Source organism: Anolis sagrei, chromosome X, assembly GCF_037176765.1.
Source record: "Anolis sagrei isolate rAnoSag1 chromosome X, rAnoSag1.mat, whole genome shotgun sequence".
NCBI lineage: Eukaryota > Metazoa > Chordata > Lepidosauria > Squamata > Dactyloidae > Anolis > Anolis sagrei.
Window position 1 is genome coordinate 86,970,614 of NC_090034.1, and position 12,972 is coordinate 86,983,585.

At 39.7% G+C, this 12,972-nt stretch overlaps 1 protein-coding gene across 1 annotated transcript; it reads right to left on the reverse strand.

Annotated features, from left to right (window-relative positions):
• Positions 1 to 690: 690 nt before the first annotated feature.
• Positions 691 to 12,972, reverse strand: RPA2 (replication protein A2). Its single transcript, XM_067460653.1, has 9 exons — positions 12,868 to 12,972; positions 10,835 to 10,929; positions 9,008 to 9,109; positions 7,842 to 7,955; positions 6,881 to 6,955; positions 4,772 to 4,885; positions 3,742 to 3,849; positions 2,348 to 2,442; positions 691 to 1,091 (listed from the first exon to the last, which is right to left on the reverse strand). The coding sequence occupies exons 1-9, from the start codon at positions 12,881 to 12,883 to the stop codon at positions 1,007 to 1,009; spliced, it is 804 nt and encodes a 267-aa protein (XP_067316754.1). The 5' UTR covers positions 12,884 to 12,972; the 3' UTR covers positions 691 to 1,006.

The following is a 12,972-nucleotide window of genomic DNA, read 5'->3' on the forward strand; positions in this document are numbered from 1 at the left end:
AATTGCATAGTACATCTATTTCTGTTTTTTTAAAAAACTATTCTTAAGCCTTTGACTGTCTATCTGGATCATAATAAATTGTGGCAAGTTCTTGGTGGTATGGGGATACCAAGTCACCTTGTCTGTGTCCTGAGGAATCTGTATAATGACCAAGTAGCAACGGTAAGAACAGACCATGGAACAACAGACTGGTTCAAGATTAAGAAAGGAGTACGGCAGGACTGTATACTCTCCCTATCTATTCAATTCTGAGAGTACCTTGGACCTCAAACCTGTCCATACTCCTGGAAATAATGCCTGACTGCTCACTGGAGGCATGGATAATAGAGGCAAAGATGAAGTACTTTGGCCACATAAGAGAAGGTACGATAGCTTGGAAAGGATAATGTTGGGGAAAAGGGAAGGAAAAAGGAAGAGGGGCCAACCAAGGGCAAGATGGATGGATGTAATCCTTGAATTGACTGGCTTGATGCTGAAGGAGCTGGGGGTGGCGACAGCTGACAGGGAGACTAGGATGTGGAACAATGGGTTCAAACTGCAGAAAGGAGATTCCACCTGAACATGAGAAAGATCTTCCTGAGAGCTGTTCAGCAGTGGAACTCTCTGCCTTGGAGTGTGGTTCGTTCGTTCAGGAAGTGACTGAACATCTAAACAATAACAACTCTCTCCAGCAAAGGAAAAAGACCAAAACAACATCAAAAAATATATTTATTTCAGGTATCAGAGGTTTCTCGAAATAAGGCCACTGTGCACTGAAATGCAGTAGTGAACGCGCTTCTTCAGTATGATCAAAAATAATTCTTTTTTTCTGATTATTGTACTTATTAAAGCAAACCGAAGTTGAAATAAAATTCCAAAGTGATGTCAACATATGCATCATTTTTTACTCTATTCTAAACTGAATCCACTTGGTCTGTAAGAGTGTCCTTCAGAAATACTGTTAGGCCCGATGCAACCATCATGATCCCAGTCCACTACAGAGCAATCATTATTATGGAACTAATACTTAGTCGGCATCTGTAGATTTAAAGTGCTCATCATCGACTGTGGAATAGATATGTCCCTCGCTGCTAAGAAACTCAACAGCTTTCCTGGATGGAAGGAGAGAAAAAAGGAGGAAAGATTTGTTTTTCCACATAATATAGTTGTATTTTATGGTTTGCGTATTCCCTTTCCTCAAACACAAAATATTTTTCTTTAGTGTGAATGAAGCTGAAATGGGGAGAAGAGGTAGAACTACCAAACTGTCTTAATATTTAAGGCCCAAGATGGCTTTTTTAATGAGTTTGCTCTTAATTCCACTGAAACTTGACTATGTTGAGTGTGTGCTCATTAGGGTCCGTTTTGATTATACAGTCAACCCTACATATTCATGGATTCTGAATTCATATGTTCCACCATTGCTGGCTTGAAAATATCCCTCCTAAAAGCAAACTTTTGATTTAGCTATTTTCTTATTAGTTCACCATGGTATATAACGGGTCTTCAGCATCCCACAATTACGATATTCATAGGAGGAAACAGCTTGTATACAGAGTGCAATGGATACCAAGGGCACATAAAAGAAAACAGTATGCATCCAAAGCGCAATGGATCCCAAGGGCCAACTGCACATGCACTGAATTGAAAGAGAGAAAGCCAGTGACTATTATTCTCACTTTTGGTCTCACATGATAACACAAAGCAAATGGAATATTATACTCATCTAACGCTATTGATACAACCAAATATACATAGAGTGTTCCCTTGCTATATTGCGGTTCGCTTATTGTGAACTTGCTGTTTCTGGGTCTGCAATAAGCACCGGGGGGGGGGGGGGGGGTAGGAAGAGGAGGAGGGGAGGGGGAGCCAGGCCCTAGGCCTTACCCTGGGCCCACTTGGCAGTGGCCTCATCCTCTTCACTGAGTTTGCTGCTCAACGCCTCGGAGGCCAACAACTTGCCCAAGAGGCCTCCAAGGTGGCGAGCAGCAGACTCAGTGAAGAGGACGAGGCCGCTACCAGGTGGGCAGAGCGTCCTTTGCGGATTTTTACTTATTGCGGGGGGGGGGGGGGGTGTCCTGGAACGGATCACCTGCAATAAGTGAGGGAATACTCTAATGAGAAAAGATGAACTTTCCTCAAATGCATTTTTAATTTATACTGTTTTATTTATACTATAGCCTATTTTTAAAAGGCTATAATATAAATAAAACAGTATAAAATAAATAGCAATAAAAAGGCTGGTTGGAAGTTGAAGATTAGAGTGGCAATCTCCATTAGGTGTGACATTACTGAAGGAAGATACATGACACTAAGTAAAGGGGCAGCTCTCTTTTTTAAGAAGTTCCAGCTAATTTTGAGTACATACTTCAGTGTCGGCAGATTCATATTATGTAACTGGGATTTCAGATCTTGAAGACTTATCCCTTCTGTCGTTGTACAGTTTTTAATCAAATTCAGGACCTTGAAAAAGCAAACATTCAGACAGTGTTATTCAAACACAAATAGCAATAATAAATTTTATTTATTAGCCCTTAGGCCATATCACAATACTAGGCCATATCACAATATCAAACCAAACAAAAAGGCCTAATAAAACTTTTGTGAACAATGCCTAGCAGAAGGCCCATTATACCATTTATTTCACAGTGAAAGGATGCAATTAATTTCTCCTGTTATCAGGATGAACATTCTTTAAAAATATACGAAAAATTATTTTAAGCTTTTAGCTACCATGATTAAAAAAATAAGAAAAGGCAACATTTCTAAATATATCAACTTCATCTCATACAACTTTGACATATTTAAGAAAAGGGACATCTAACAGTTAAGTCTGCACAAACTGAGAAGGCAATTTAAGGTTCTTCTGTATAATAATAAGGTTTAAACAGAAATAATATAATACATCTATTACCTCTTTCTCCTTGCAGCTTTAAACAGAAGCCTTTTATATATTATAATAACAGGTTTAATAACAATAATTCTTATTTACTGTTTTTATTACTGTTTAAACCTTTATTAGGGTATGGACCAAGCAGGACATTATTCTGTTATTCTTCTTTATAATAATAAAAATAATTAATCTTCATTGATATCCCGCTTTTCTCCCTAAACGGGACCCAACATTATATAAAAGACCATACAAAACAATATGCATATGTAAAAAACCTATAAAAACAAATTTACAATAAGAAATAAATAAACATATTTAAAAACATTTGTCTAACACAATTATTGCAGCCAACTCAACAAGACAGATGGTAAACATCAACATGACTCAATAAAAATTAGCCTTGCTGTCATTACAACTAATTGTCTTCTTCAAAAGCTTGTGTGAACAGGAAGGTCTTTAGTTGCTTTTTAAAAGACATCAAGGAAGGGGCTGTTTTAACTTCCTTGGGAAGGGAGTTCCAAAGAGTTGGAACTCTTTGTTGCTTTCCTTTAACAGGAAAGCAACATGGCAGTCGCCTGCTTTTAAAAAACGCTGGACACATCAAGGATTTTGACAAAGTTTATCTATGAATTATAATGTAGACCAGTGTCTGCCTGCTTTTGTAGCTTCAATAGGGAGAGCAAATAGTTCAAAGCCAGGAGCTGGCAATTCTCAGTCCTAAATCTAATGTTACTTCCAACTAAATAAATCCATGAAGTGGGACTTAGGATAAATACTGACTCTCTCAATACTGTGTTGATGCTATGCATTCCCCACAAAGTAAGAACACAAGACAGGATATTCTGACTTGTTGTCACTGGGATATCTACCTGACTCTGATGCAGCGTCAGTCCGCCCGCTGGCATGGAATCATTTCCTCCATAGCTTGACATGCTGCCCATCCCTTGCATAGGAAGTGACTCTGGCATCTTCGGAGACTGAAATACAGAAAAAAGAAATAATCATTAACGTCAATAATTTTGCACATGTGAAATTAAGTTTTAGCATTGAAGAAGAACCACATCAGCTTTCCTTAACCTGGGGTTCGGGACCCCTGGGGGTTTCAGAGGAGTCATCAAAGACCATCAGAAAATATATTTCTGATGGTCTTAGGAATCCCTTTGACTGAGAAGACTGAAGATCTCTTCGCCTGCTCTTCTATTCCTTTTTGGAAACAGATGGGAATCCTCCTACCAAAAGCTCTCCTCCTCTGTGATTGGCCAGCCTCCCAGCCAAGAGGAGGGCTGTTTCTGAGATTACAAGCGGGGAGGAGAGAGGAGGCATGCTCAGCGCATGGCAGCATGGTGTGCATGTGCGGGCGAGGAAGAGCATGCGAGCCTGGAGGGAGGCTCATGCTAGCGAGTCCCTTCAAGGCATGGGGGGTTCTGTGTAGAAAGTTTGGCCCAATTCTATCATTGGTGGGGTTCAGAATGCTCGTTGATTGTAAGTGAACTATAAATCCCAGCAACTATAACTCTAAATAACAAAATCAATCCCCCCAACCCCATCAGTATTCAAATTTGAGCATATTGGGTATCTGTCCTAAATTTGGTCCAATGGATGAAAACGCATCCTGCATATCAAATATTTACATTACAAGTCATAACAGTAGTTAAATGGCAGTTATGAAGTAGCAATTAAATAATTTTATGGTTAGAGGTCACCACAACATGGGGCAATGTATTATGGGGTCGCAGCATTAGGAAGGTTGAGAAACACTGGTCTAAATTAATATTTTGGAAGTTAGTTGAATTAGATCCAAGCTAGCTGTAACAGTATAACCCCTTGAGCTAAAGCTTTCCTCTGCTCAATGTTTTGCTCTTCAGGGAAGCTCAGAGTGTGCCTTGTTTTGACACGTACCATTTGGGCCTTTCTGAGAATCATGTGTGCATTGACAACTTCAAGCAAGTGTGTAGTGAACTCATTCATGTCCTCCAGCGGCATGATCTTGAAAGCAACAAGGCTCTTTTTGTTCTGTCAGAAAGGAAACAGAAAGTAAGTCAATCAATTACTATTTACAAAATGAGTTCTAAACATTCTAATCCAGATATGACCCAACTTGGGCCTTCCAGGTGTTTTGGACTTCAGCTCCCACAATTCCTAACAACCTCAGGCCCCTTCGTTTTCCCTCTCAGCCGCTTACAAGGACCGAATAGTGAATGTCTGCATTAGTGTTTACATATGTGCTTTTACAGATGTCTTTGACTGTGTTATGTCCCACCTCAAGCCAAAAGTACACAGGCAATACATTAAAAAGTATTATTATTAGAGCACAAAATCCCACATGCATAATTACATATTAAGCATGCTGCACATCTTTTTGTGCTGAATGGCAATGTTGTGCAACTAAGCCAAGGCAGTGAATGTGAAGTAAATGTACAACCAACATGCATCTGAGCACAAAAGCACTATATGCACAAAGCTTCCACAACCTTGAACTGAATTTGGACCATCTTCCTCTAACAAAAATATGCAACTGCTTCCATAGGGGACCTTGCTCTATTGTAAGGCCTTGAGATCACTGACCATGTCCAAAAGAAACCTTTCTTCCTCTCACATTCTCCTTTTGAAAACCGAAGAGTTCAGCACTATGGCATTGACTCCAACATTCTGATTTTCAATAGACCTTCAGAGTTCAATAACACTTTATCTTTTGAAGCTACTAACTGCATTCTAAAAAAATTATAATGAATCTGAAACAAGTGTCTTTTAAAAAAAATGCATTCCATCTTCCCTCCACTCATTTGACTATTTCTTTAATTCAGTGTTTCTCAAACTCTGCTCCTCCAGGTGGACTTCAACCCCCAGAAATCTCAGCCATCTTACCAGCTGTTAGGAATTGTGGAAAATGAAGTCCCAAACACCTGGAGGAGCAGAGTTTGAGAAACACTGCTCTAACTACACATCAAAATCCATGGATGCTTAAATCCCATTAGATATATAATGGGAAGTAAAATGGTGTCAGGCCCTCTGGTAGTGCAGCAGGTTAAACCACTGAGCTGCTGAACTTGCTGACCAAAAGGTTGGCGGTTCGAATCCAAGGGACGGGGTGAGCTCCCACTGTTATCCCCAGCTTCTGCTAACTTAGCGGTTTGAAAACATGCAAATATGAGTAGATCAATAGGTACTGCTTTTGCGAGAAGGTAATGGCACTCCATGCAATCATGCTGGCCATGTGATCTAGGAGGCATCTACGGACGTTGGCTCTTCAGCTTAGAAATGGAGATGAGCGTCACCCCCCAGAGTCAGACACGACTAGACTTAACATCAGGGGAAACCTTTATCTTTCAAAATGGCGTCCTTATATAAAATATGGAAACAATAATTGTCTCTAATAACAGGATTAACACTAGTTTTTGAGGGACTGTACATGTGAATGAAATGGGAAGACTTATTAGGTCTTGGAAGCAATAATAACAATAATAATAATAATAATAAAACTTATTTATATTCCACCCTATCTCCCCAGAGGGACTCAGGGCAGATTCCAAACATAAAAGGCAAATATTCAATGCCCAAACACAACAATACATCCATAGTAACGAAATTTGGCAACCAAACATATAAAAACAAATTATGACTTAACAACTAAAATTAAATAAAAAACGCAGCCTGTTATAACGGACATAAGACAAAACATCAAACAAGTCTTGTACTCAAAGAATAAATTATTTAATGATAAACAAAAATCAAGAAATGTTATTTTCATTAAAGATGTGTTTTACTTTCAATTTAATCAGGAGGTTATATTTCACAAGAGCAAAATACTACGTGCTATTCTTCCCATTTACATAACCTGAAAGAATTGTACAGAAAATGGGAAAGGTTCTGGATGGCAAAAACTCATCTGCATTAATTATGGGGAATGGAGGGGGGGGGGGGGGTGATGGATAATCTTGTCTTCAGCAAACATGTTGAATATTAAACGGCACCTTTCTTTCTCAAATCCTTCAATTCTATTACTCTTACCTGAAAAGATCGCAGATGGCCAGCCACTTTCACATATGTCCCAGGTGGTACCACAACATTTTCACTGCCTTCTTCCTTTAAAAGAAAAGATGGGAGAAACTATTGTAATAGTTTTGTTGTGTTTAGCAATAATGCTAATATATTAATTTCCTAGAACATTAAATATCTCTACATGTAAACATTCAGAAAATATGAAATAAACAGTATGAGCAATTATTTCACATTTATCTCTAACTCTAAAGTTGGAAAGCTTTTTCTGGATTACAAATCTCAGACTCACTCACGTGGCATAGCCACCTGCAGTTGTAATACTTTTCTGAAGTTTTATGTCCAAAACACACTTCAAGTGCTGCTCTAACTACGCCCCTTCTACACTGCCATATAAAATCTAGATTATCTATTTTGAACTGGATTATATGGCAGTGTAGACTCATATAATCCAGTTCAAGGCAAGTAATCTGGGATCAGATCCTGGGATATAGGGCAGTGTATATCCAGTCTATGTTATCAGAGAATTAATCCTAGTGACCTTGTGAGATTCATGATCAAGAAAGGATCAGAACCTTTCCCAGGACTACTCATGTCTTTGAAGCCACTGCTTCTTGAATTGTGGGTCTCAGTCCAAAATGGGATTGCCTTAGCTCAATGTTGGGGTCCTAAAAAGTTTTCTGTATGTCACCTAGTGTTTGTTTTAGATGTACACAAATGTGTTGTGCAGTGTTTACAGGGGAATTTGCAGAAGATGCTTCAGCTGTACTTCATAAAAAGGAAAATCACCCTGTTTGTTATCAGTAAATGTTTGATTTTTATACCTGTTTTATGTACCGATATACCTGTGTTCACATAAACATTTCCTTGGGCCAAAAGGGGTAACAAGTGGAAACGTTTAACAAACCCTATTCTAAGCAATACACCACATAGGCTTCTCTCCTTAACCATACAAACACCAGCAGATACTTACATCTGTGTCAACCCATTGTCTCACATCCATTGGGCTTGCAGTCATATCATCCACTTTATATAGAATGTTTGTTGGCGCTTTTTCAGCTTGTCTGATTATGCCCACAATAAGAACCTTCAAGAAATAAACCCAGATACAACCAGTTACTGATTGATCTCACACTGTGTTGTAAAAAAACAATTTCAGGTTAAAACTCTTGCTTTCTGCATGTTATATTATGTATATACGCATGTAAATAAAGGTCAAGGTTTCCCCTAAGTCTAGTCATGTCTGACTCTGGGGGTAGTGCGCTCATCTCATTTCTAAGCCGAAGAGCCGGCGTTGTCCGTAGATGCCTACTAGGTCATGTGGCCAGCATTACTGCATGGAGTGCCTTTACCTTCCCACTGAAGCAGCGCCTACTGATCTACTCACATTTGCATGTTTTGAACTGCTAGGTTGACAGAAGCCGGGCCTAACAGCAAGAACACACCCCACTCCCGGATTCAAACCGCCAACCTTCCAGTCAGCAAGTTCAGCAGCTCAGCTGTTTAACCTGCTGCGCCACCAGGAGGCCCTATATACTTATGTATAAGTCTAGAAATTTTAGTCAAAACAATCAGCCCCCAAATCCTGGTTCAAGTTATTCACAGGTCAGCGCTAGCAGTTATATAAAAAAGAACTATTCCCTCCTAGGAAAACCTAAAAGAAACACTGACTGCATCTTCTCTTTCTGCTGTGAAAATGCTTCTTACCCTTTTGAATGTATGGGCAAGGAGATGCTGGTTTATCCACAGATCATATCAAAATCCATAATTTTGGACCCAAAATCTGCCCTTGACTTATACATGAGGTTGATTTATAAATGAGTGTACATGTTACTACTGCAATTTAATCCTCTTTGGTAGAAGAATCCAGATGGCTAGCACAATACACAGACTTCCCCAGGCCCATTGATTCCATAGTATATTACATATTTTATATTAAATGTAATATTACTAATAATATTACAGTATAATGTTATAGTACAGTGTAATATATAATATTAATATTGTGCTATGATAATAATATAATATATTGTATTTACTTTTTACTTGTAAGCCGCTCTGAGTCCCCTTTGGGGTGAGAAGGGCGGCATATAAATGTCGTAAATAAATAAATAATAGTGTGGGAAGGAGAATGCTTACCTGTGAAAGTTCAACTTCTCGGACCCTGAAAGCATCATCCACTTGTTCAGCTGAAAGTAACTGAGACACTGTACAAGGAATAATACTTTGTGATCTTGTCCTCTGTAATCAGGAAATATAAAAACTCAAAATCTTTACTTCCTCTATCAAAAGAACACATAGTCTAGAACAGGTTTTAAATCAATTTAAAAGAGAAGCAGAAGAAAAATGACACAAGAATATCAGAAATACTGTATTTTTAATAATCATCACTGGACAAGATGCAACCAAGTGATCCACACAACAATTAACTAAAGCTGTAGAGAATTCCTGAATGAGAACTAAAGATAAGCCCTTATGATTTGAAATGGCACCACTCCTTTCTATGAGGGTTTCTTAAAAAAACAACAACAACAACCACATTCTTAAGATATACAGCAAGGTGTTAGGATTTGTAAATATTAGATTACTATTGTGCATAGATCCAAAGCCAGATAATCAAATAATCATATTCATCAATCCAGGGCCAATTCCAACTGTACTGCACAGATAATTATGCTGGGCCAAGAGGGAAGCGGCTGACCGAATCCCACTAGAAGGGAGTTCCATAGTCGAGGGGCCACCACTGAAAAGGTCCTGCCTCTCGTCCCTACCAGTTGCACCTACAAAGGTGGTGGGACAGAGAGCAGCCATTATATTCATCCTGCTGCCGATGTCCACACTACTGGAAAAATTTTCCACAAAGCACTGCATGAGTCACAAAAACAAATATGCTTTTGATTTGATATATCTTAGAATTTAAAAAAATCCAATCAGACAGAAGAAACAAAAAGTGGCAGCTATTGCCAGAACATGCCAGCAAATAATCCAGGATAACAAAAAAAAGCTATGTCAATATTTTTGTAAAATTATGAGAACTACGTAAGTTTCAGAAACATTTATCCCATCTGTTTTCTTCCAGTCACCCTTAACAATTAACTCTGAAAACAAATAATACTAATGTGTTGTGCTCAGTGGAATAACACAAACATGTTATTCCGTAAAAGGAATTATTTTTATGCCTCAACATCTTATAAGGCCATGCTTTCAGAAAAAAAGAAAACTATTTCAAAGGAAAACCTCCATTCCCATTTCGAAAAGAAGTCCTGGCTTTTTCATGCAAGCTAATAATAATAACAACAATTTTATTTTTATACCCCACCTCAATCTGCCCGAAGGGACTTGGGGCGGCGTAAACATAGGACAAAATGTCCACAAAACATCAAAACAAAACAATCCATTAAAACAAAAAACACGATTAAAATAAAACATAGCAAAGCATAACAATCAGATAAAAACACAATTAAGTAAAACATTAAGGTATGAAACAACAGCATTAAGACTCGTTCAAAAAATGAATGACAAAAAACGATAACTAAAAATACTGAGATGGACCTGATCAGGCTATAAAAAGGACTGGGCATGGGATAGTGCAAAACAGCATAGCATAAGGTCGGGGATTGGGAAAAGTGCCGAGAACAGAGTACTATCTGGAGAACTAGGGACTGGGCATTTATAAGTAGAGACTAGTCATTCCCAAATGCTTGTTGGAACATCCAGGTTTTCAGATCCCTATGAAAGGAGGACAGTGTAGGGGCTTGCCTAATCTCCCTGGGGAGGGTGTTCCAAAGTTGTGGGGTCACCACCAAGAAGGCCCTCTCCCTCATCGCCACCAACTGTGCATGTGAAAATGGTGGGAGCAAGTGGAGGGCTTCCCCAATGGATCTAAGGACCCACACCAGTTCATGGGGGAGATGCAGTCACAAAGATAGGTGCTTTGTAGGTCATAACCTGCACCTTGAAACCTACCGATTTCTTTTCATCTTGTGTCGCAGAAGGGGATGCAAAGCCTCCAGGCGATTGTGTATATCCTCCTCCTCCCCCATATGCACTGTCATAGCCACCTGAAATTCAAAAGATAAAAATAATAGGGCAAAGCTGCAAAGTTACTTTCATACTTCTCAGTCTCTGGGGTTTAAGAGTAGGGAGCAAATTGGAAATAGATCAGAAACAGGTTAAAGTGTATCCATCAGTACCAACTGCACATTCTGACAGATGGCAGATGGGTGCAGGCCAGATGTCACACTTCCACCTGCGACATCAAGAGCTGGGCAAAGGAATTCAGTTATTAATTGAAATATTTATAGCATGCCCTCTGTACAGAAATCTCAGGTGGCAGGCAAGAAAAACAACACACAAATGTAAATATACATGCTAAAATTATTTATTAACTTACAATTATGTTACGTGAGTAACAGGTTTTTAAGTGATTTTACCATGTTTTTTTTTAAAGTCCGGTTATTTCTATTTTATTGCTTCTGTGGGTTTTAATTGTATGATTTGTAATTTTAGGCACTTTGAGTCTCCATTAGGAAATAAATAACCTTCTCTTCTGCAGGCTAAAATACCTAGCTCTCCAAGACACTCCTCATAGGGATTCATGGTCTCCAGATCTTCAATCATTTTAGTCACCCTCCTTCCAACTTGTCAATATCTCTTTTAAACTGTGGTGACCAGAACACAGTATTCCAGGTGAAGTCTGACCAAAGCAGAATAGAGAAGCACCATGACTTCCCTCGATCTGGGCACTAAATGTGATCAAAGTACTTCATCTCTGCCTCTAATAGATTCCCTCCAATGAGTAGTCGGGCTTTATTTCCTGAAGTGTGGACTGGTTGGGTCTTCTCAGGGTCCAAGACACTCTCAGGACTTTCCTCCAGCACCACAGTTCAAAAACATCTATCTTCCTTCGCTCGGTCTTCCTCACTATGCGGATCTTTGTTGCCAGTGTGATGTCTTTACTCTTCACTACTTTATCGAGATTGGTCATTGCTCTCCTCCCAATAAGTAAATGTCTTTGGATTTCCTGGCTGCAGTCTGCATCTGCAGTAATCTTTGCACCTAGAAATACAAAGTCTGTCACTGCCTGTTATGGTAATTTTGAATTCTGATCCTGTCCTCTGGAGTATTGGCTATCTCTCCTAATTTGGTGTCATTTGGAAACTTGATAAGCATGCCCTCTAAACCAGGCATGGGCAAACTTGTGCCCTCCCTCCAAGTGTTTTGGACTTTAACTCCCACCATTCCTAACAGCCTCAGGCCCCTTCCTTTTCCCTCTCAGCCGCTTAAAGGATGCCTTGCTCTGACCAATTCCCAGCAAAATGTCCTCAGAAGCACCTTAACTACCCATTGGGTTGATCTCCTACATTATCCTTTAAAACCCTTCTGCTTAGAGACATCCTACCTCTGTTCGCGTAGTGTTTATTTTAAAATTTTAATCTATTTATGGCCATACATTTTTAATTTTTTGTGTTATTGCTTATATGTGAGTTATATTAATTGTACTGTTTTATTTGCTTGCTGTCTTGTTTTACTGATGTGTTGTTGGGCTTGGCCTCATGTAAGCCGCCCCGAGTCCCCTTGGGGAGATGGGAGGGGATATATATAAAGTTTTATTATTACTATTAAGTCCAAAGCACCTGGAGGGCCCAAGTTGGCCCAGGCCTGTCATAGAATCATAGTATAATAGTTATACATGCCTGCTGTAAGAGTCTTTTCAAAAACTAAAATTCCCAGAAGGCCCCAAATCACAGTATTTTGCTCTGAAAAGAGCACAAGGAGAAGCCACCCCTCCACCAGGCCTAAGACCTCAAGCAGGCCCTTCAATGGAGGGGCACTCCATCCTCCCGACATCTAGGCCTCAAGCCTTTGAGGGCTTCAACTATTTCCCTTGAGTTCAGACATGTTCAAAGAAGCCCCCTCCCCCCCTCCTCCTCCTCCTCCTCCCCCCCCACAGCCTTCCCTTGCTTCGGCCCCGCTTTCCCTCCTCTCGGCTCCCTCACCGGTCCCGGCCCACATCCCGCGACGATGAAGAAAGTCCGCGACACGCAGCAATGGCAACCTTGTCCCACCGGCAAAAGAAAATCAGCGGGCTCCCCTGGCGCATG

Coding starts and splice junctions, on each gene's coding strand:
- RPA2 (XM_067460653.1), bottom strand. Junction 4,886..6,880: donor GCCATCTGCGATCTTTTCAG/GTAAGAGTAATA, acceptor CCTTTCTGACAG/AACAAAAAGAGCCTTGTTGC. Junction 1,092..2,347: donor ATGAATCTGCCGACACTGAA/GTATGTACTCAA, acceptor CCTTCCATCCAG/GAAAGCTGTTGAGTTTCTTA.